The sequence below is a fragment of the Urocitellus parryii genome, chromosome 3 (genome assembly GCF_045843805.1).
Source record: "Urocitellus parryii isolate mUroPar1 chromosome 3, mUroPar1.hap1, whole genome shotgun sequence".
NCBI classification, from domain to species: Eukaryota; Metazoa; Chordata; class Mammalia; order Rodentia; family Sciuridae; genus Urocitellus; species Urocitellus parryii.
The window spans coordinates 210,735,752-210,756,440 of NC_135533.1; the positions used below are offsets into that span (position 1 = coordinate 210,735,752).

The 20,689-nt window shown below is 55.9% G+C and overlaps 1 protein-coding gene across 5 annotated transcripts in view; it reads left to right on the top strand.

The window, feature by feature from the left end:
• Positions 1–19,780, top strand: part of Dock6 (dedicator of cytokinesis 6) — a 45,931-nt gene extending 26,151 nt beyond the window's left edge. For 3 of the 5 annotated variants that reach the window (XM_026399593.2, XM_026399594.2, XM_026399595.2), the window contains 25 exons: positions 195–335; positions 3,329–3,442; positions 3,537–3,707; positions 4,165–4,304; positions 4,389–4,558; positions 6,721–6,881; positions 7,011–7,193; positions 7,469–7,595; positions 7,944–8,028; positions 8,596–8,692; positions 8,820–8,954; positions 9,223–9,375; positions 9,602–9,760; positions 9,855–9,955; positions 11,460–11,652; positions 11,731–11,874; positions 15,392–15,523; positions 15,616–15,630; positions 16,982–17,107; positions 17,218–17,307; positions 17,598–17,834; positions 18,448–18,591; positions 18,676–18,782; positions 18,983–19,144; positions 19,550–19,780. In XM_026399593.2, coding sequence (XP_026255378.2) covers positions 195–335; positions 3,329–3,442; positions 3,537–3,707; positions 4,165–4,304; positions 4,389–4,558; positions 6,721–6,881; positions 7,011–7,193; positions 7,469–7,595; positions 7,944–8,028; positions 8,596–8,692; positions 8,820–8,954; positions 9,223–9,375; positions 9,602–9,760; positions 9,855–9,955; positions 11,460–11,652; positions 11,731–11,874; positions 15,392–15,523; positions 15,616–15,630; positions 16,982–17,107; positions 17,218–17,307; positions 17,598–17,834; positions 18,448–18,591; positions 18,676–18,782; positions 18,983–19,144; positions 19,550–19,592 — 3,330 coding nt within the window. In that variant the 3' untranslated portion in view covers positions 19,593–19,780. Of the gene's footprint in view, positions 1–194; positions 336–3,328; positions 3,443–3,536; positions 3,708–4,164; positions 4,305–4,388; positions 4,559–6,720; positions 6,882–7,010; positions 7,194–7,468; positions 7,596–7,943; positions 8,029–8,595; positions 8,693–8,819; positions 8,955–9,222; positions 9,376–9,601; positions 9,761–9,854; positions 9,956–11,459; positions 11,653–11,730; positions 11,875–15,391; positions 15,524–15,615; positions 15,631–16,981; positions 17,108–17,217; positions 17,308–17,597; positions 17,835–18,447; positions 18,592–18,675; positions 18,783–18,982; positions 19,145–19,549 lie in introns of those variants that run through there. The other 2 variants (XR_003301775.2, XR_003301776.2) reach the window with 1 other exon arrangement.
• The last annotated feature ends 909 nt before the right edge of the window (positions 19,781–20,689 follow it).

Sequence of the window (20,689 nt, forward strand, 5' to 3'; positions counted from 1 at the left end):
CCACTCCTGAACCCAGGGCTGAGGACCCGGGGAGGCTCATGCCCAAGGCTCCTCAAGCCCCGCCCATGCCACAAAGTCCACCCAGAGCCCTCAGGCTCCTCCCTCGGCCTGGGCTACAGGACTCAGGCCCCGCCCCCACACCCTAAGGTCCTTCCGCTAAAACCCCGCCCCTCGCCTGTTCGCCCCGCCCCCAGGTGAAGAGCATGGCTCTGCACCTGCTTCTGGGCCAGCGGCTGGACACGCCCCGCAAACTGCGCTTCCCTGGGCGCTTCCTGGATGACATCACTGCCCTGGTGGGCTCTGTGGGCATGGAGGTCATTACTCGTGTCCACAAGGTGAGAGCTTCGTGACCTCAGTGAGGGGAGGGGCTAAGCGAGGCTTGGGGCCAGCCAGGTGAGGGCACCAGTCCTGCCCCATGCCTTCGGCTGCCAAGGTCTTTTGGATGGGTCTGTTCATGTTTCTTGAGTACCTGGGGTACACAGCCCTATTTTGGATGTAAAGACACAACAGTAAACAAAACAAAAGCTTTACCCTCTTGCAGCTGAGTTTTAGGGGGAGAGTGAAGGTGGTGAGGGAACAGTCTCTGGGGACCGGGGAAACAGCAGTCCAGGCAGGAGAAACAGCAGATGCAGAGGCCAGAGGCAGGACTGTGCCTGGCGTTGAGTGGGCGAGTATGGCTGGACTGGGGTGAGCAGAGCAGATCCATTAGCCCTTAGCACAGGGCCAGTATGCTTGTAGATGCATAATAAGTAGATATTGCTATTCGGAGATCACCAATTCCAGTACCTGTGAGGGTTGGGCAGACAGTAATAATCAGGATAATAATTAAATGGAGCATTTATTGAGCACTTACTGTGTCTCTAGGTACAGTACCTAGATGCTATTAAATTCTAATTGGGGCTGGGCACCTGTAATCCCAGTGGCTTGGGAGGCGGAGGCAAGAGGATAGCAAGTTCAAAGGCAGCCTCAGCAGTTTAGCGAGGCACAAAGCAATTCAGTGAGACCCTGTCTCTAATAAAATACAAAATAGCGGGCTAGGGTTTGGGCTCAGTGGTAGAGCATTTGCTCAGCGTGTGTGAGGCACTGGGTTCGATCCTTGGCACCACATAAACAAACTAAATAAACTAAATAAACAAAGTAAAGGTATTGTGTCCATTTCCAATTAAAAAAAAAAATACAAAATAGGGCTGGGGATGTGGCTCAGTGTTCAAGTGCCCCTGAGTTCACTCCCCAGTACCAAAAAAAAAAAAAGAAAGTTCTCCTAATTGCACATGAAGGTAGTTTTTTCCCCCATATTTAGTTTTTAGTTGTTGTTGGACACAATACCTTTATTTTATTTATTTTTTTATGTAGTGCTGGGGATTAAACCCAGGGCCTCACACATGCTAGGCGCGTGCTCTACTGCTGAGCCCTAGCCCCAGCCCATAGTTAAGTTGTTTTTTTTTTTTTTTTTTTGCTCAAAATCTTTCTTTTAATTTTTCTTTTGGGCTGGGGATGTGGCTCAAGCGGTAGCGCGCTCGCCTGGTATGCGCAGGGCGCTGGGTTCGATCTCAGCACCACATAAAAATAAAATAAAGATATTGTGTCCACCGAAAACTAAAAATAAATATTAAAAAATAAATAAATAAAATAAAATTATTTAATTTCGGTTTGAAAGTATTTTACAGACATGATTTATGAGTATGCCACAATGAAAACTATGAAATTAGTTCTGTTGTCTCCATTTTACTGACGAGGATGTTGAGGCAGAGCATGACTGATTGGCTTAACCTGGTGCCACACAACAGGAAAGGGGTTGGATGAGGACTTGAAGCCATCCACCCGCTGCAGGGCCTGTGTCCTCACTGCCAGCTTCAGTGAGGAGAGGGGGGCTTGTGGTGACCAGAGGAGGCTTCAGACGGGCAACCTGCTCAGCTCCCGCCAGCCCAAACCCTGCAGGAGTGTCTCTGCTGAGACCTGATGTCTGATTTTTAAAAAGAAATAGTACTTTAGGATTCGAAAGGAACTTTCTGGTTTTTGGAACACATTCTGGCCCAAGCCAGCCCTTGCACAATCCCATGTGACCTCTGGCTGGTCTTGAAGGTCTGGCTTCACGGGAGCCTTTCCAAGGGCCGACCTGGATTGTGCAGAAACCAGCCCCAGAGGGCCTGCAGGGAAGAGCTGTGCTGCTGAGCCGCTGCACTGTGGCTGCCCCCAGGGGACATCAGCCACAGCCACTGTGTTTCATTCACTCACTTAATATTTGCCAAATACTATCAGCCTCCATACAGCAGGCTGCCTCAGTCTCTGTCCTCCTGTGGACTCAGAGTCCAGTTCCTTTAGGGTCGCAGGGAACTAACTGAAGGCCACTGAGGCTAACTAGTAAGGCCACCAAGTGGTTGACAAGAGCAGGAGGGCAGAACAAGGCCCCACCAGATCTCAGGTCCTGCTGGTCTCTTCTGTTCCTCACGCTTGCCAGGCACATTCTGCCTCTGTGCCTTTGCACTCACTGTTCCCTTTACTTAGAATCCCGTTCTCCCCTTGGCTCTTTCTCATCCTTTGGAAATCGTGAAATTTCGCCCTGTTCTGTTGTATTACCTTCAGTTCCTTTGTTTATTGTCTGTCTTCCCCACATGAGACTGTGGGTTAGACAAGCAACGGGACAGTGTCTGTCTCATTCACAGGGTTAAGCACACAGCAGGTGCTCAATTGATGCTTGTTAAATGATCGCTATGTGAGTTATCAGGGCAGAGATTAATTTGCTTGAACACAATCACAGATGCTTTAAAAATCACAAAGTTCAAATGCTTTGATCACAGAGTTTATTTCTGAGCGGATGTAGGCTACAAGGAGCTCTAGAGTGTGGCCTGGCCCTGGCCCTGGGGGTTCACCATGGCACCCACATCAGATATTGCAGGCTGTGGGAAGGGGGAAACCTACCTTTCCACTTAAGTGGTCGCCTCACTTCCTCTTCAATCCCACTGGCCAGATTGTGGTCACATGGCTGTGCTCAGCTGCAAGGGGGGCTGGGAAATGTAGTCTGCCCAGTTCTGAACTCTGGACAGAGCTGCAGTATCTTGGAGTGGAGTCTCCAAGATACTGCAGCTGGCGTGCTATTCAAATCTGGGCGAGAGTGGAAGGAAGAGAGCATCCTGGGTGGAGCATGGGGAAGGGAGGGACGTCAGGGAGGACAGCCAGGAAGGGACTGAGTTCCTCGAGCCCAGAGATGGAGGTGTCAGGATGACCCGGGGCTTTGGGGCGATGGCACAGCTCGTGGAGGTCACTAGTGGCCTTGGTGACAGCCCAGCAAGGCAGTGTGGATTTGGACTGAGAGCTCCTGTGTCCCCAGGACGCAGAGCTGGCCGAGCGCCTCAACGCCAGCCTGGCCTTCTTCCTCAGTGACCTCCTGTCCCTGGCGGACCGTGGCTTCGTCTTCAGCCTGGTGCGAGCTCACTACAAGCAGGTAGGGGTCGGCGTGGCCAGTGACGTGGCGGAGGACACATGGGGTGATGCGCAGGGCCACGTTGGCATCCTCAGTGACTGCCCCTTCCCTGCAGGTGGCCACGCGGCTGCAGTCCGCCCCCAACCCCACAGCGCTGCTGACCCTCCGCTTGGACTTCACCCGCATCCTGTGCAGCCACGAGCACTACGTGACCCTCAACCTCCCCTGCTGCCCCCTGTCACCCCCGGCCTCACCCTCCCCATCTGTGTCCTCCACAACCTCCCAGGTAAGTGGGCCTCCACTTCTGCCTCCTCCCCTTGGCCTGGGACTGGCACCTCAGTCCATCTTCTGTGGTTCCCTCATTTCTGTTTGGACCCCTGAGACCCAGGGCTGCTGCCAAGGTGGGCTAACCCTTTACCTTTGACTTTTCACCTCTGAACCTTCACCCCTGGCCCATCAGTCTCAAGTCAAGCTTGATTTTTTTACCCCTGAATCTGAGAGGGACATTCCACCCGCTGCTTCTCAGTCTTCTGACTTTTGACCCCATGACCTGTCACCTACAGATAGGTGACCTCAGACTCTCAGTGCTGGCTTTAACCCCATGCTGTCACCTCCAGATGAGTTAACCCCAGTCTCTCGTGAGATCGTATCTCCAGTCACTCCAAGATGGCGTTGAGGTGACCTCGCCTCCGCCCCCTGACGCAGGCACTCTGCCATCCCCCGTTTCTCCCGACCCTCTGCAGAGCTCCACCTTCTCCAGCCAGGCCCCGGACCCCAAGGTGGCCAGCATGTTCGAGCTGAGCGGACTGTTCCGGCAGCAGCACTTTCTGGCCGGGCTCCTGCTGACGGAGCTGGCTCTGGCCCTGGAACCTGAGGCCGAAGGGTGAGCCCAGATTCTGCGGGACCCCAGGGCGAGTGGCTGCGCCGGGAGCGCGTGCTCCCTCCTGAGCACCCCGTCGCCCCGCAGGGCATCCCTCTTGCACAAGAAGGCCATCTGCGCCGTGCACACCCTGCTGTGCAGCCACGACACGGACCCCCGCTACGCCGAAGCCACCGTGAAGGCCCGCGTGGCCGAGCTGTACCTGCCGCTGCTGTCGCTCGCACGGGACACTCTGCCACGGCTACATGACTTTGCTGGTCAGCGGGCCAGGGAGGGGTGGGTCACGTGGTCCAGGGTTCCGTCCCCCAAGGCCGGAGCTCTCGGGTCAGAGCAGGGGCGAGAGGCCAGCAGAGGAGGCTCCGGTTCTACACAGGCTCCGTGGGGCCCGCAGCCTCTCCAACCTTAGGTTCACCCGGAAAGTGGGGACAGTCATGGCCCCAGTGACTTCACAGAGCAGTTGAGGTACCATAGGTCTGACCTACTGTCAGCTCCCAGCCGCAAGCGGCATTGTCCTGACACCTCCTGAGGGGGTGTGGGGGGACAGGGGGACGCGCCTGGGGGAGAGGAAGGTGGGGCTGTGCGTCCACTCATCAGCAGACGCCCCGGGCCACGGAGGGACCTCGTAGACAGCGGCCAGCAGCACAGCCCGGGCCTCGGGGGTCAGTCCCGTCCACCCTCCGGGGAGGCTCTCAGCGGTTTTCTCTTGAATTTCTTTCCTGCTCCGCTCTCTCTCCGCGCTCCTGGGACTCCGCTCCACGTACGTCCGCCTAGTGTCACGCGTCAGCTGTGTCCATCCCTTTACCTCTGTGCTTCACCTGGGAAACGTTCTGTCCACCTGTCTTTGAGGTCACGAATTACGGCCTCTGTCCCCCCTGCCATTTAATTCTTAATTTCAGATATGATATTTTTGTTTGAAAAATGTCCAGTTTCATTGTTTTTCATAGCCTTCATCTTGATGTTGAATTCTCCATCTCTTGGCCCCCTGTGCCCGTCTTTTCCTCTGATTCTAACTACGTTATTAATTTGTTTACTGATTTCTGAGATGGGGTCTTGCTGCGCCGCCCAGGCTGGTCTCAAATCTCTGGGCTCAAGTCATCCCCCGTCTCGGCCTCCCGAGCAGCTGGGACTGGAGCTCACACCCCACGCGTGGCTGATCTGTGGACATCAGCTTGTCGTGTTCGTGTGTCTGCCTCTGCTGCCCCTTTTCCTCTCCTCCGTCTCATTTTCCCATCTGGTCACGTGTCCTGTGGGTTTTTTATTGTGTTTTGGACGCTGTATACAAAGGGACCACAGGGCCGAAGCAATGTCGTCTTCCCCAGGGAGCTCTTCCCTTTGCTGTCAGGCAGAGGCCGTGAGGGGCGGACCCCCTCCTACGCTGAGCTGGGCTAGAGTTTCAGAAGTCTCCAGCGCAAGGCAGACGTGGGGGCATCTGTAGTCCCAGCTACTCGGGAGGCTGAGGCAGGAGGATCACTTGAGCCCGGGAGTTCAAGACCAGCCTGGGCAGCATAGGCCCAGTCTTTTTCAAAAAAAAAAAAGAGAGAGACACTGAGACTCTAGGGAAAAATCTGTAGTACATCTGTTTTCAGCCCCTCCCTCTGGTGACAGTTCTTTGGGGCCAGGGATATTTTTCAAGATAATAGATTTAGGGATCAGACTGTTGAGGTTCAATTTTTAGCTCTTCTCTTTAGCTGCTTGGTGAGCCTGCCCAAGTAACCTATCTGTACCTCAGTTTCCTCACCCTTAAGGGAATGATAAAAGTACCTGCCTCAGGGTTCTTTTGAAGTTTAAGAGATAATTTTATAAAAAAATTTTTTTTCTTGCAGTCAGTGCTGGGGATTGAACCCAGGGCCTTGCTGACTGATTAGAGCGGGAGGCTGCGGAAACACAAATGGGTGCTGTGTGAACAGCCACCGTGTTGCTGCTGTTACTATTGTGGTCATGGTCTTCATCCTCTTTGCTGTTTGTGTGCGTGTGTGGTCCCAGGGACTGAACCCTACGGCTCTTTACCACTGAGGTGCATCCTTGCCCTTTTTACTTAGAGACAGGGTCTCACAAGTCGCCCAGGCTGGCCTTAAACTTGGGATCCTCCTGCCTCCGCCTCCCAGGTAGCTGGGATTACACGTGCACAGCACCACACGCAGCCCTCTGTGTCCCTAAGAGTCCTGAGGGCCAGGTTGTGGTCTAGCCATTGAGCACCTAGCAGTGCCCAGAGCAGACAGAGCCCAGGCTTCTGTGGGTCTGACAAACAGTAGCATAATTAGAATATCTAATTAAAAGCAGAAAGGAGGTTCTGGGTGGAGAAGTCAGATCCCTGCCTGACCTGGTGGGGAGGGGGTGATGTGAGACTTCTGGAACTTGGGGCCCGGGTTTGGCACTTGCTGAGGACTCATTCTTCTCCCCCATCCCACCCTCCCTGCAGAGGGCCCAGGCCAGCGGTCAAGACTGGCCTCCATGCTCGACTCAGATACTGAAGGCGAAGGGGACATCGGAAGTACCATCAACCCGTCGGTGGCCATGGCCATTGCAGGTGGCCCCCTGGCCCCTGGCTCCCGGACCAGCATCTCACAGGGCCCTCCGACCGTAAGTACGAGGCTTATGCCCGGGGACACCATCCAACTGGCTGAGAGAAGTTGCGTCATGAGAATCACCTGGGCCAGTGTTCGTCTCAAGTGGAGAAAATGAGCCGGCTCTGGCCCTCTCTGGCCCCAGGCATCCCGCTCCGGCTGCCCGCTTTCTGCCGAGTCCAGCCGGACGCTGCTGGTGTGCGTGCTGTGGGTCCTGAAAAACGCAGAGCCGGCCCTCCTGCAGCGCTGGGCGGCTGACCTGGCCCTGCCCCAGCTGGGGCGGCTCCTGGATCTGCTGTACCTCTGTCTGGCGGCCTTCGAGTACAAGGTCCGAGGGAACGGGCGGGGCGGTGGTGCAGGGCAGGCTCAAGGGGGCCCCGTGGGCTGGCGCGCAGGGCGGGGGGGGGGTGTCTGCGCACAGGCTCCCGCCAGGCTGAGGTCAAAAGGGGCTTATTTCTGTGTCAGCCAAGGAATAGGAATAGAATTTGGAAGGTGGTGAGATGGGACAGAGAGAAGTGAGCTGCGTCTTCTAGCGAAGGTCCTAGAGGTCGTATGGGGCCCAGAGCAGAGGTCACTCTGAACCCCAGTCCTCTGGGCCCCCAGGGCAAAAAGGCCTTCGAGCGCATCAACAGCCTCACGTTCAAGAAGTCCCTGGACATGAAGGCCCGGCTAGAGGAGGCCATCCTGGGCACCATCGGGGCGCGGCAAGAGATGGTGCGGAGGAGTCGCGGTGAGAGGAGGCCCCGTCCCCACCAGCAGGCCACCTCGGTCCCCCAGCAGCAAGCTTGCCCCAGAAGGAAGTCTGTCAGCTGGGGGGTGGCTCATTGGTGGAGGCTTGCCTCCCTCGCTCAGGCCCTGGGTTCCATCCCCAGTCCCCCATGTGTCACTAGTGTCCATATTCTCCATCTGTCCTCATGTTATTTGGGTTTGGGGTGCCTGCCTACTCAGCAAGGTTTAGCTTTGCCCAGCGTCCCTCAGGATTTTCCCATGACAGTGTCTTCATACCTGTGTTTTTTCCCATGCCCATGTGTGTGTCGTCCTGTTTTTATACATCTATGAACATGCCCTCACATCGCAGAGAGGAGCCCATTTGGGAACCAGGAGAATGTTCGATGGCGCAAGAGCGTTACACACTGGAAACAAACATCAGACCGCGTGGACAAGTAGGTCTAGTGTGCGTGATACTGTAACAAGCTACCCCAGGAAGGCTGTTTATAAAGAAAAGAGGTTTCTCAGTTGTATAGCACTTATTTAACACGTCTAAGACCCTGGGTTCATTCCCAGCACCACACACACAACAAAAGAGAGAGAGAGAGAGAGAAGAAGAAGAAAAGAAAAATGGTTTAGAGTCTGAAAGTCCAAGAGCAGGTGACCCCATCAGTTTTTGCCTCTGGCAGATGGCATCATGGTGGTGGGAGCCTGTGTGGGTGGAACCAGGCTTTTCCACCAACCCACGCTGGAGAACTAAGGAGTCCCACAAGAACGACCTTAATCTCTTCTGAGGGACGGAAGGACATGGCGCCAGTCCCCACCTCTGAATATTGCCATACTAAGGAGCAAGCTGTCAGCACATGAGCCCTTGAGGGACATGCAGGCTCTATCGAACGCAGCAGGCAGGGAGGGGTTCTAGAGAGCTGCTGCCCCGCTGGGCAGCCAGTGGACGAAGGGAGCTCAGTTGTGACGTGGGATCTGGCCCTGAGTGGCTTCACAAGCCCTCATCTCCCCTTCAGGACCAAGGATGAAATGGAGCATGAGGCCTTGGTGGATGGGAACCTGGCGACAGAGGCCAGCCTGGTGGTTCTGGACACACTGGAAATCATCGTTCAGGTAGGGTTTGACCCAGCACGTGCCCACTCAGTGCCTTGTGATCTCCAGCTCTGCGCTCCCTTTCCTTCCCTAAGCCTGTCACCAGCCCAGTCTCTAATACCCGGATTTCTGGCACCTTTCCCCAAAGACGGTGATGCTGTCAGAGGCGCGAGAAAGCGTCTTGGGCGCGGTACTGAAGGTTGTGTTGTACAGTCTGGGCAGTGCCCAGAGTGCCCTCTTCTTGCAGCATGGCCTGGCCACCCAGCGGGCTCTGGTGTCCAAGGTGAGCACCCCTCGACTTCCACAGTTCACAGAGTCATAATGGCTGCCCATCGACTGGGCATTTACTTGACAGTTTCGTGAAACAGTCTCCTTAGCTGCAGTTTCCAGAGGAAAGGACACAGCAAGGGTGCAGAGCCAGCTCTGACTTCACAGGCCACTGTTGATGGCCAAAGAGGGCAGAGCACCGATGCCCCTGCCCAGCCCCATCTGGCAGCTCCCGAGCCAGGATGGGGAAGGGCTAAACAGTGCCCTCTGGGTCCCGGGGGCAGTTCCCAGAGCTGCTGTTCGAGGAGGACACGGAGCTGTGTGCCGACCTCTGCCTGAGGCTCCTGCGACACTGCGGCAGCCGCATCAGCACCATCCGCACGCACGCCAGCGCCTCCCTGTACCTGCTCATGCGCCAGAACTATGAGATCGGCCACGTGAGTCGGGGAGGGGCTGCCTAGGCCCGGCTCACAGTGCCCCAAGGGGAAAGAGGGAGGGTGGCGGTCACCGAGCATCTCGGGCGGGCAGAGGGGTCAGGATGAGGGGTTCAGGTGGGATGGGCTCCTCCATGCAGATGGGGGTAGCAGCTGGCAGCCTGGGCAGGCGCTGGGTGAGGCCTGGTGTCCAGGCTCCCGGGCCACTCTACCTCCCCTGCCCCCATAGAACTTTGCCCGTGTGAAGATGCAGGTGACCATGTCACTGTCGTCCCTTGTGGGGACGACGCAGAACTTCAGTGAAGAGCATCTGCGACGGTCCCTCAAGACCATCCTCACCTACGCCGAGGAGGACGTGGGGCTGCGGGATAGCACCTTCGCAGAGCAGGTGACGCCCGTGTCCCACCCTGGGCCAGCGGTCTGCCCTCCCCTTCCCAGCCCTGACCCCACCCTCGTTGGCCTCGGACATTCCGTGGCTCCAGGTGCAGGACCTGATGTTCAACCTGCACATGATCCTGACCGACACGGTGAAGATGAAGGAGCACCAGGAGGACCCCGAGATGCTCATCGACCTCATGTACCGGTGAGCCCGCCCGCCGGCCCGGCCTGCGGCCTTGTCCCACGCCTCCTGGCCCCAGGAGAGAAGGGGTGGTGGGGAGGAGCAAGCCTGCAGTGACAGCAGGGACAAGTAAAGAGGGGCAGGAGAGCAGACAGGTGAAGCTGGCCGGCCAGCAGACCTCTGAGGGGACGGCGAGACACAGGGGACCACCAGGGAACGCACCGCGGAGCGTGTGTGCTGGCCAGCTCCCCTGCACTGTGACAGGGACCCGAGCTGTCAGCTCATAGAGAGAGAAGCTTCCTCTAGGCTCATGGTCTTGGAGGTTTTAGTCTGTGATCAGCCTCGTTCCTTTTGTGCCGTGGAGAGAGACATGTGGTAGGAGCATGTGGCAGGGCAGAGCCCCTCCCTGTGACCAGGACACCGGGGAGGAGGAAGAAGCTGGGGCCCCAGATCCCCTTCAGGGCTTTCAGCGACCTGATGACATCCCTCGAGGCCCCGCCTCGTAAGAGACCCACCACCTCCCGAGAGCCTCTGGGGTCAGGCCTTTACTTCATGGCTCTGGGGGACACTGAGTCCAAGCTGTAGTTGGCTGGAGATGACTGGGTGGCGGAGTGCTTCCCTGGCACATGCAAGGTCCTGGGTTCCATCCCCAATGGGCAGGGGGACTCAAGATGATAACAGAATGACAGGTGAGAACCAGGTCAAGTGAAGGGGAGGAGAGGTGAGGGGAGCAGAGACCGGGGAGGCCGAGGCAGGAGGATCACGGGCTCACGGCCAGCCTGGGCAACTTGGCAAGATGCTGTGTCAAAGTAAAATTTTAGAAAAGGCTGGGGAGGTAGCTCAGTGGTCCAGTGCCCTGTGCAAGGAAGGAGGGAGGGAAGGAGGGTGGGGCAGGAGGGAAAGGAAAGAAAGAAAAGAAACGTGGAGTTGGGAGCTGGGCAGGTGGACCCACCTGTTGGAGATAGGGATGGCGGGGCACCTGAGAGGTGCCCACGGGGGTCAGGTGACACAGCGCACAGAAAGGAATGGTGAGTTCAGGGGGTCAGGGTTCCACAGGTGAGCTCATGAGCAGGCAAAGTGAGAGTGACCTGGGTGGCAGTTGAGGGGACAAGAAAGAAGGAGGGGGTGGGATAAGTGAGGAGACAGGCAGATGGGGGAGGAGGGGAGATGATGTACGGCAGGAGACAGGTAAGCGTGGAGACAGGTAAGCAGAAGGTGGACCAGGCGCAGCAGAGGAGACTTACAGGTCACCAGGAAACAGGTCACAGAGGACAAATGAGGAGGGAGATGAGGGGAAGACATGAGGTGGGCCAGGAGGGGCCAGGTGAGCGGGAAGGCAGGTGTGGGAATGGATGAGGGGACAGGCAGGTGGGGGATGGGCTGGCGGGGGGATGGATGGGGGACAGATGGGTACACGGGACCAGGTGAGCAGATGGGCGGCCCATGGCAGAAGGTGGGGTAGTGAGCCTCGTGGGTGGATGGTGTGTGGGAGAGACCCGTCCTCACGTCCCTCTCGCTTGGACACCAGGATCGCCCGGGGCTACCAGGGCTCCCCGGACCTGCGGCTGACGTGGCTGCAGAACATGGCGGGGAAGCACGCGGAGCTGGGCAACCACGCAGAAGCCGCCCAGTGCATGGTGCACGCCGCCGCCCTGGTGGCCGAGTACCTGGCCCTGCTCGAAGACAGCCGCCACCTGCCTGTGGGCTGTGTGTCCTTCCAGGTGAGCGGGCTGGGGTGGAGAGCAGGGAGGGGAAGGCCTGGTGGCCAGGCCCGGGTCTGACGCCACCTCCCACCTCAGAACATCTCCTCCAACGTGCTGGAAGAGTCCGCCATCTCCGACGACATCCTGTCTCCTGACGAGGAGGGCTTCTGCTCTGGGAAGCACTTCACGGAGCTGGGGCTGGTGGGGCTGCTGGAGCAGGCGGCCGCCTACTTCACCATGGTGAGGCCCGGGGTGTCGGCTGACCTCTGCCCGTGCCTTTCCCTGACTTAGCAAGGACAATGTTGCTCCTCAGAAGCCCTCTTCCTGCCTTTCTCCCCATTACACCTTTGAAACAGGCCTGGCTGTAGCCAGCCCTCCTTCCACACACAGCTGCAACTGGAGGTTTGTTTCCATAGAACCTTTGCAGCAATGGGAAGGAAGACAGAAGCTTATTGCTTCTGCCCCTTTCTGTCCATAAAACCAGCCTCCGAGCCAGGCGCCGTGGCTCACACTTGTCATCCCAGCTACTCAGGAGGCTGAGGCAGGAGGATCGCAAGTTAGAAATTTAGCAATGCCTTGTCCCAAAATTAAAAAAATTAAAAGGCCTGGGGTATATGTAGCTCAGTGGTAGAGCATTTGTCTAGCGGGCACAAGGCCCTGGGTTCCATCCCCTATACTGCAGAACAATAAATAAGTAAAATATAAAAGCAACTCCTACTCCACTCTTTGGAACACCTATTCCATTTTATGGCATGAAGTGTGGCCCAATTCTGGAATTGAAAATAAAGCCAATTAACAGTTTTAAGTGACTGGGGATGTAGCTTATTGGTAGAACGCGTGCTTAGCATGTGTGAGGCCCTTGGTTCCACCCCCAGTACCGGGTGGTGGTGGGGGGAGTTTAAAGAAAGTTGTAATATGCCCCCTGCCCCATACCCACCACCCCAATTCTGCAGTTACCTGTGTTATTCTGTCCTGTATCATCTCTTCTTCGTCCCTAACATTTTTTTCCTAGAGTTTATTTTAGAGTATTTTTGGGTTTTTTTTTTTGACATATAAAAGGACAGAGTTCACAGTTTTTATAAAATACATGCGCTAGTGCATTTTAACACACCACCCCCCCACACCACCACCCCCCAGCAGTAGAGCACTTGCCTAGTTCGAGTGAGGCACTGGGTTCGATCCTCAGCACCCCATAAAGGTATTGTGTCCATCTACAACTAAAAACGTATTTAAAAAACACAGAGTCCTCGGCCTCTCCTAGCCCTCCACACCAGGCCCTGACTTAAACGAGACTTGAAAGACTCATACGCCTGTGCACGCCTGAGACGCTCCTGCCTGAAACACATCCCAGCTGTCACCCGTCATGTGCTCACTGCCTCTGTGTGTGGCCCTCACTGACAGAAAAAAGCCCTTTACAAAACTCTCCTCCCGCAGGAGCGAGTTCATAGGGAAGCTTTACTATCGCCTCATCCCGGTCCACCTTTAGATGTCCCTGATGTCTCCTAGTTATCATTTTGGAGACTGGGGGTACAGCTCAGCGGTAGAGCACATGCTTAGCGTGCACAGGGCCCTGGGTTCAGTCACCGACACTGTGTATGTGTGTGTGTGTATATATATATATATATATTTTTTTTTTTTTTTTGCATTTGCCTGTCTTGAACCAGGGTCCATAAGGGGCCCATCATTACTATGGCTGATGGGGGCCTTTCTGCGTGTGGGGGGTGGGGTTCTGGGGGTGGAACCCAGGGCCTCTCACAGGGTAGGCAAGTGCTGTACCACCAAGCTGCAGCTACAGCCCCAGTCCCTTTAAAAAATTTTTAAATTGATATGTAATTATTGTATTTATGGGGTACAATGTGATTCCTGTTTCTGGGAATTATATTTATGGGGTACAAAGTGATTTCTGTACTGGGAATTGAACCCAGGGCTGCTTAACTACTGAATCACATCCGCAGCCCTTTTTTTAAATATTCTATTTAAGAGACAGGGTCTTGGTAAGTTGCTGAGGCTGGTTTTGATCCTCCTGCCTGATGTTTTGGTACAAGTATGCGATGATATAAGCATAGATACAGTGTCTATACCATATGAATCAGATACCAGTATGGAATAAGCAAATTAGGGTAACTAGTGTCTCCATCAACTGAAATATTTATTATTTCTTCAGTTAAAAACATTCAAAGTCCTCTCATCTTCCCTTTTTTTTTTTTTTTTGATGGTGCTGGGATAGAACCCAGAGCCCCACACAATCTGAGCAAACTCTCTACCACTGAGCGGCACCCATCCATCTTCCAGCTATTTGGAAATGTACGATACTTTATTGTTAGCTTCATCATCCTGCTAATAGTTAGTGTTATGCATCTTAAGTCTTTTTAAAACACTTTTTTTTTTTTTTTTTTGGTACTAGGGATTGAACCTAGGGGCTCTTTATCACTGAGTTATATCCCCAGCCCTTTTTATTTTTTTATTTTGGGACAGGATCTCACCAAGTTGCTGAGGGCCTCAATAAATGGCTGGAGTTGGCCTTAAACTTGCAATCCTCCTGTCTCAGCCTCTGAGTCTCTGGGTTCGTAGGCATGCACCACTGGACCTGACTTAAAATGCTTTTCTAAAATAAACTTTTTTTTTTTTTGAGGAGTTTTCATTTAGAGCAAAATGGACCAGCAAGTACAGAGATTTCCCATATCCTCCTTCCCAACACAGAGATTTCTGCACTATCAACATCTCTCCGAGTGACACATTTGCTGCAGTCAGTGAACCTACATTGACACATTGTCACCCAGAGTTCATAGTTCACAGCAGGGTTGTTTCGATACATGTACAATGACATTCATTCACCATCATAGTATCATACAAGGTAATCTCACTGCCCTGACTCTGAAGTCTTTTAATCTAAAAAGACAAAAACTGGGGAATCTGTTTGCAGTCAGTTCCCTATATTTTTGAAATAAGGTTTTAGGCCTTTTTTTTTTTTTTTTATGCTGGGTATGGAACCCAGGAACCCAGAACTCGGGCATGCCAGGTAGGCACTCTACCACTAGGTACACCCACACCCCTCCCAGTGAGATTTTTTTTTTTAATATGCCAACTCCTCTAGTGATGTTTTAATTATTTAATTATTGTCACTTTGTTGGAGTCTTCAAAGACAATGTCCTTGGGTAGAAGCCAGAGAGTGGACACAGACTTCTGACAGTCGGTCAAACACTTAAGGGTACCTGCTGTGTGCCAGGCTAGATGCAAACGATTATTGTCACGTGCCAGGAAACAATTGGGCATGGAAGTCGGGCACCAGGCCGGATGGGCTGGTGTTTAGATCCTGGCCTCAGGAACCCCTTCATGTCTCTGAGGCTCAGTTTCCCCACCTCCAGCGAGAAGGAGTTCCAGGGCTGGAGGTGGAGCTCAGTGGTAGAGAACCCTCCTAGCATGTGCAAAGCCCTGGGTTCCATCCCCAGCGCTGGGGGGAAAAAAAAGAATGATCACAGAGATCCTCTCAGCAATAAAGGAACAAAATACAGATGTACCCAGCACCTGACATTGGAAGCTCGTTACAAATTGTAGAGAGCACAGAGGGCTCTGTGGGGACCAAGCAGAAAGGCTAGTGCCCCATCTGGGGGACAGTGGTCAGGGTGGACTTCCTGTCAGAGGTGAGGGAAAGCTGGTAGGAGCAGAGTGGGGGGACAGGAGCAAAGCCAGCAGGGGTTCTAGGCAGCACAGAGGGTTTGGGGGATCCTGACCCCATGCCTTCCACCCCCCACCCCAGGGTGGGCTCTATGAGGCAGTGAATGAAGTCTACAAGAACCTCATCCCCATCCTGGAAGCCCACCGTGACTATAGGAAGCTGGCCTCGGTACACGGCAAGCTGCAGGAGGCCTTCACAAAGATCATGCACCAGGTGGGCCCAGGACACGATCCCCAGGACTGCCTTCGGGCCCCCCATCCCCATCCCCATCCCCAGGCCCAGCTGACCTTGACTTTCCCCCACAGAGCTCCGGCTGGGAGGTGAGTCCACTTGCCCTCCAGGGCCACCTGCCTCAGGGACCCTTGTGATGCCTGGTCAGCCGAGGTCAGGGACCACTAGGGGGCACAAGAAGAGCGTGACCACTGGCCAAGGGGGCCCGAGGCTCTGTGGGTGATGACGCACCCCCCTCCACCTCCCCCCTTTCCCCAGATGTCCCCCCCCTGCCCCAGATCTCCAGGGCACGATGTGAGTCACCCAACTGGTGGCTCTCGAGACACCCCTCCCGCAGGCAGGGCTAGCTGTTGCTGCTGCAGGGGGGGTGTGGAGGGAGGGGCTGCGGGTCTCCCTCGCCCTCTCTCAGCCTCTGCCTGTGTCTCTCTCCTCCGTCTCTCCCCAGCTGTCTCTGGCCTGTCACTCTGGCTCTCCCTTTCCAAGTGTCTAGTCTCTGTCCTGCCTCCACAACTCCCAGCTTCCCACAGGACCTCTGCTCCTCGTCCCTGGTTAATGCCCCCCCGTCCCGCCTCTTCCCTTCTATTTTTAGGCATCTCCTAGTTTAGGGAGAATTTTCTGGCCAAAGATGGCAGGAACCCAGAGTCCTGGCAGGCCTGCTGGGTGGGGGCCCCTCCCTCCCCAAAGCCCTGATCTCTCTGCCCATGGAGTGATTCTCATAGGGGGCCATGGCCAGGACCCGAGGGGAGGGGGGTGGCATCTGACCCCTGCCATGACTGTCTCTCTCTGTGCACCCCCCACCTCCGGCCCCACCATGTCTGCTCCACCCTGCCCGGATCTGCCGTGGTGAGTGATCTGAGCACCCAACTTCCTTTCCGGGGGGAGGTGGCATTCTTGGGGTGAAGAGGGATTCTTCCTTCTAAATGTCAGGCTGCGGCAGGAGAGCGATGCCCTAGAACAATGCAGCCAGAGCCTCTGTCCCAAAGCAAAAGACAACCGGATCACCCTTCAGCCATTCAAGCATTTGTGTAGCACCTGCTACATACCAGCCCCATGGGCATTGGGACCCAGATATGAGCAATACAGTCCCGGTCCTAATTTGGTATTGGGATCCAGATGATGAACGAGTGCAGAGGGAGGCGGGAAAAACAGAAGTCTGGGGTGTTAAATGAGAACAACCACTCGGGGAGGTAGACGGGTCGGGGAGTATGGGCAGTTGGCTGTGGTCCAGACCTATGCCCTGAAATTCTCCAGGTCCTCTGCTTGTGCATAACACCCTCCTGATGTTCTCAGGGTTCCCCTTGTCCATGCCAACTTCTTCCCCAGCCCTATCTTGCTTCCCTCCGCATTCTGCCTTGTGGGGCACAGGGACACCCATCTCTGGATTACGGAGGCCTCCAGAGGTGCCTCCCAGACAACAAAACCCCATTCTCCCAGCCCCAGCGTGTATTCGGGACGTATTTCCGAGTGGGCTTCTATGGCGCACGTTTTGGGGACCTGGATGAGCAGGAGTTTGTGTACAAGGAGCCCTCAATCACCAAATTGGCTGAGATCTCCCACCGATTAGAGGCAAGTCCAGTCTCTGGGGGATGTGGGGGGCGGGGACAGGACACCAGGCTGCCTGGGGGCTGGAGTGGGGGCTGCCATCGTACAGATCCGAGTCAGCCCCATGTCCTCAGGAGTTCTACACAGAGAGGTTTGGGGACGATGTGGTGGAGATCATCAAAGATTCTAACCCCGTGGACAAGTCCAAGCTGGATCCACAGAAGGTGGGCTCTCAACCATCCTCCCAAAATCCTATATAAAAGGAGATTCTAAATACTATTTCCCAGAGAAGCTAAAGTCCTATTTCTCTTACACAACTCCAAAACTTATTTTCCTAGGGGAGCCTAAAGCCTATTCCTCAGGGCAGTCCCCGTCATCCAGATGTAGGAAGACCTGGGAACCCTAGAATCAAAAGCCCCCAGACTCAGGGCAGCCAGGGCCTCTTTCACCAGGCCTGAGGCACCAGGTGCCTGTGCTGGGGCTGAGGAACCCTCACCCCCACCCCACACCCCAGGCCTACATCCAGATCACTTATGTGGAGCCGCACTTCGACACTTATGAGCTCAAGGACCGCGTGACCTACTTTGACCGCAACTATGGGCTGCGAGCCTTCCTGTTCTGCACGCCCTTCACGCCGGATGGGCGTGCACACGGGGAGTTGTCCGAGCAGCACAAGCGCAAGACCCTGCTCAGCACTGAGCACGCCTTCCCCTACATCAAGACGCGCATCCGTGTGTGCCACCGGGAGGAGGTGGGCGCGGGGAGGGGAGGGGGGCATCAGACTGAGCAGGCTCTGGGAAGGGGAGGTGTAGGGACCCTAGACCTAGGTTGGCTCAGCAATCCAGACCTAGAAAGGGGTGGCATGGGGATCCCAGATCAAGGAAGACCCAGAAAGGAGAGGTACTGTGAACTGTTGGTCCAGGGCAACCCAGAGAGGTCTGGATGTACAGTCCATCCCCTTCCAGCCAGAGAGGAAAGGCCTGGAGACCCCAGATCCAGGAAGAGGCTCAAGTACCCCAGAACTGGGTTGGAGAGGTGGGGGGCACCTCAAACTCTGACCTCTACCTCAAGCCTCTACCTCCCGACCCAGGGAGGCCTGGAGACCCTAGACATAGGGACACTGGACTCAAGGGCACCAGACCTAACCTCTTAGGCTGGACCCTAACCATGCCAACCACAGAGTCAAAGGCAGCTGCACCAGTACCCCCACCATGGCAGAGCCCAGCAGACAGGAGCCCCCAGGGCTCATTCATTGCCAGCCTCTCGGGCCCTGTGCCCTCAGTGGGATCCCAGCTTCCTTGGGCTGACCTGGGTCAGGACACCATCAGGCCCCAGCAAGTGTATACACCCTCCCTAACCCGCAGACAGTGCTTACACCAGTGGAGGTGGCCATCGAGGACATGCAGAAGAAGACACGGGAGCTGGCCTTTGCCACTGAACAGGACCCTCCAGATGCCAAGATGCTACAGATGGTGCTGCAGGGCTCTGTGGGGCCCACCGTGAACCAGGCACGGCTGGTATGGGGGGTGCAGGCTCCCAGGGCGACTCTAGGCCCCATGCAGGCACCCTCATGGGTCCCTGTCACCCTGTAGGGTCCCTTGGAGGTGGCTCAGGTATTTTTGGCAGAGATCCCAGAAGACCCCAAGCTGTTCCGGCATCATAACAAACTTCGGCTTTGCTTCAAGGACTTCTGCAAGAAGTAGGTCTGACACTCTCCCGAAGGCTCCTGTGTCCCCCGTAGGCTCCTGTGTCCCCCGTTCCAGCTCTTCACTTAACTGGCCCCCGCTCCTGATGATAGCTCCTCCTCAGTTTGCCTGACCCCCTGGTGGGCCTCCCTGCAGGCTGGGTCCTCGGGGACTTGCTTTCTCTGCTGACCATCTCCTGCCCTCTGGCCCTCAGATGTGAGGACGCTCTGCGGAAGAACAAAGCCCTGATTGGGCCTGACCAGAAGGAGTACCACCGTGAACTGGAGCGCCACTACTGCCGCCTGCGGGAAGCACTGCAGCCCCTGCTCACCCAGCGCCTGCCCCAGCTGCTGGCCCCGGCCCCAGCCAGCCTCAGGTGTCCAACCTGGGCCCCCTACCCTACAGAGGGCAAGCGGAGGCTGGCCAGGACAGGCACACTCGCATAGCAACACTGGCCACGCTCAAAGCTTTGCATATCGTCCATAAGTACAAAGGCAGGGCAGTCTCTGGGCGGCCATGTCCCTGACATGTGTCTTCAGCTGTCTGACCCTTGGTTTCCACATCTGTGAAACTGGCCGGATTCATACCTCCCATGGCGGATTCCAAGAATCTGCAAACCCCACAGCCAGATCAGGGTGAAGATAAAAGGGGCAGGAGAGATCTTAAAAAAGATCTTTGGAAGAGGAGGGGGTGGTGTCATAAGAGGAGGTGGAGGAGGGAGCCCTGTGGAGTTGGAGGCCCTGCTGGGGACCCATGCTGACTAACCCTGTTCCTCCCCCAGGAACTCTCTGAACAGAGCAAGTTTTCGGAGGGCAGACCTCTGAGCCCAGAGGACCAGCATCCAGGCCTCAGCTGTCTGTGCCTTGCTGGGAGTCGCCCCTACTGCCCTCTCAGCCTCAGGGTGCCTGCACTGTACTTGGGGTTGAGCCCTCTGCCCCTCTGTCTGTCTGCTCCTGTCTGTGTGCACTGATGCTCCCTAACTTTTTTTAATTTAAAATGGTTTTTATATGCAGCCTGTATGATGTGGTCACTGGGGGATGGGTCACGTCTGTACAGTCCATCCCCTCACAGCCATGTGTCCTGTGACACCCAGTGAGACACTGATAACCTCCTGGGTACTGGGGACAGTGGTGACTTCCCTCATGAAGCTGACACTCTAGTGGGAAAAGTGACACAAATTTTAGTCCACAAGTCCACTGGGAATAATAACACTTAACCAAGTCCTCACGGAGTGCTTCCAGAAGAGCCGCCCACCCCGGGATGGGGGTGTAGCTCAGTGGCAGAGCATTTGCCTGGCAGGCATGGGGCCCTGGGTTCAGTCCCAGCAAGGTGAAACTTTTTTAAAAAATGTGGCCACCCCATTTATGGGCTTTTTTATTGAGGGACCTCTATTGGGCTCCTGCCTAGTGGTTAGGCAATCTTCTCCACATTCCTGTCAGATTGACGACATGATTAGCCCCATTTTGCAGATGGGGAAACTTGGGCTCAGTGCAATAAAAGATGGATGAGCCTGGGATTGGAGTCCAGGTCTGGCTGACTCTGGCGCCCAGGCCTTAGCCGCCGCCTCTGCAGCCTCGCGCTAGAGCAGCCCCCTCCCAGCCCGCGATGGTCACGCCACCGTGTACCAGGCCTGCGCTGGGCGGCTTCCAGCCCTGCGCGGGGCAGGGGGTGGGGGGGAAGGGTGACCTCCCGCCGCCGCGCCCGCCCCACAGCCCTCCCCGAGCTGGGCCCCGGCCAGCCCCGCCCCCGCGGCCGCCCAGATGCAGAGGGCGGGGGAGGCCAGCGGTGGGGGATCCAGCCCCTGGGACGGCTGGCGGGGACAAAGGGGGACGAGTCGGGCACCCGCGACGTGCACACACACCTGCCGTGCAGGTGAGACCGCGTCCACCCCACCACTCTGCCTTTCCCCTGACCCTACTGG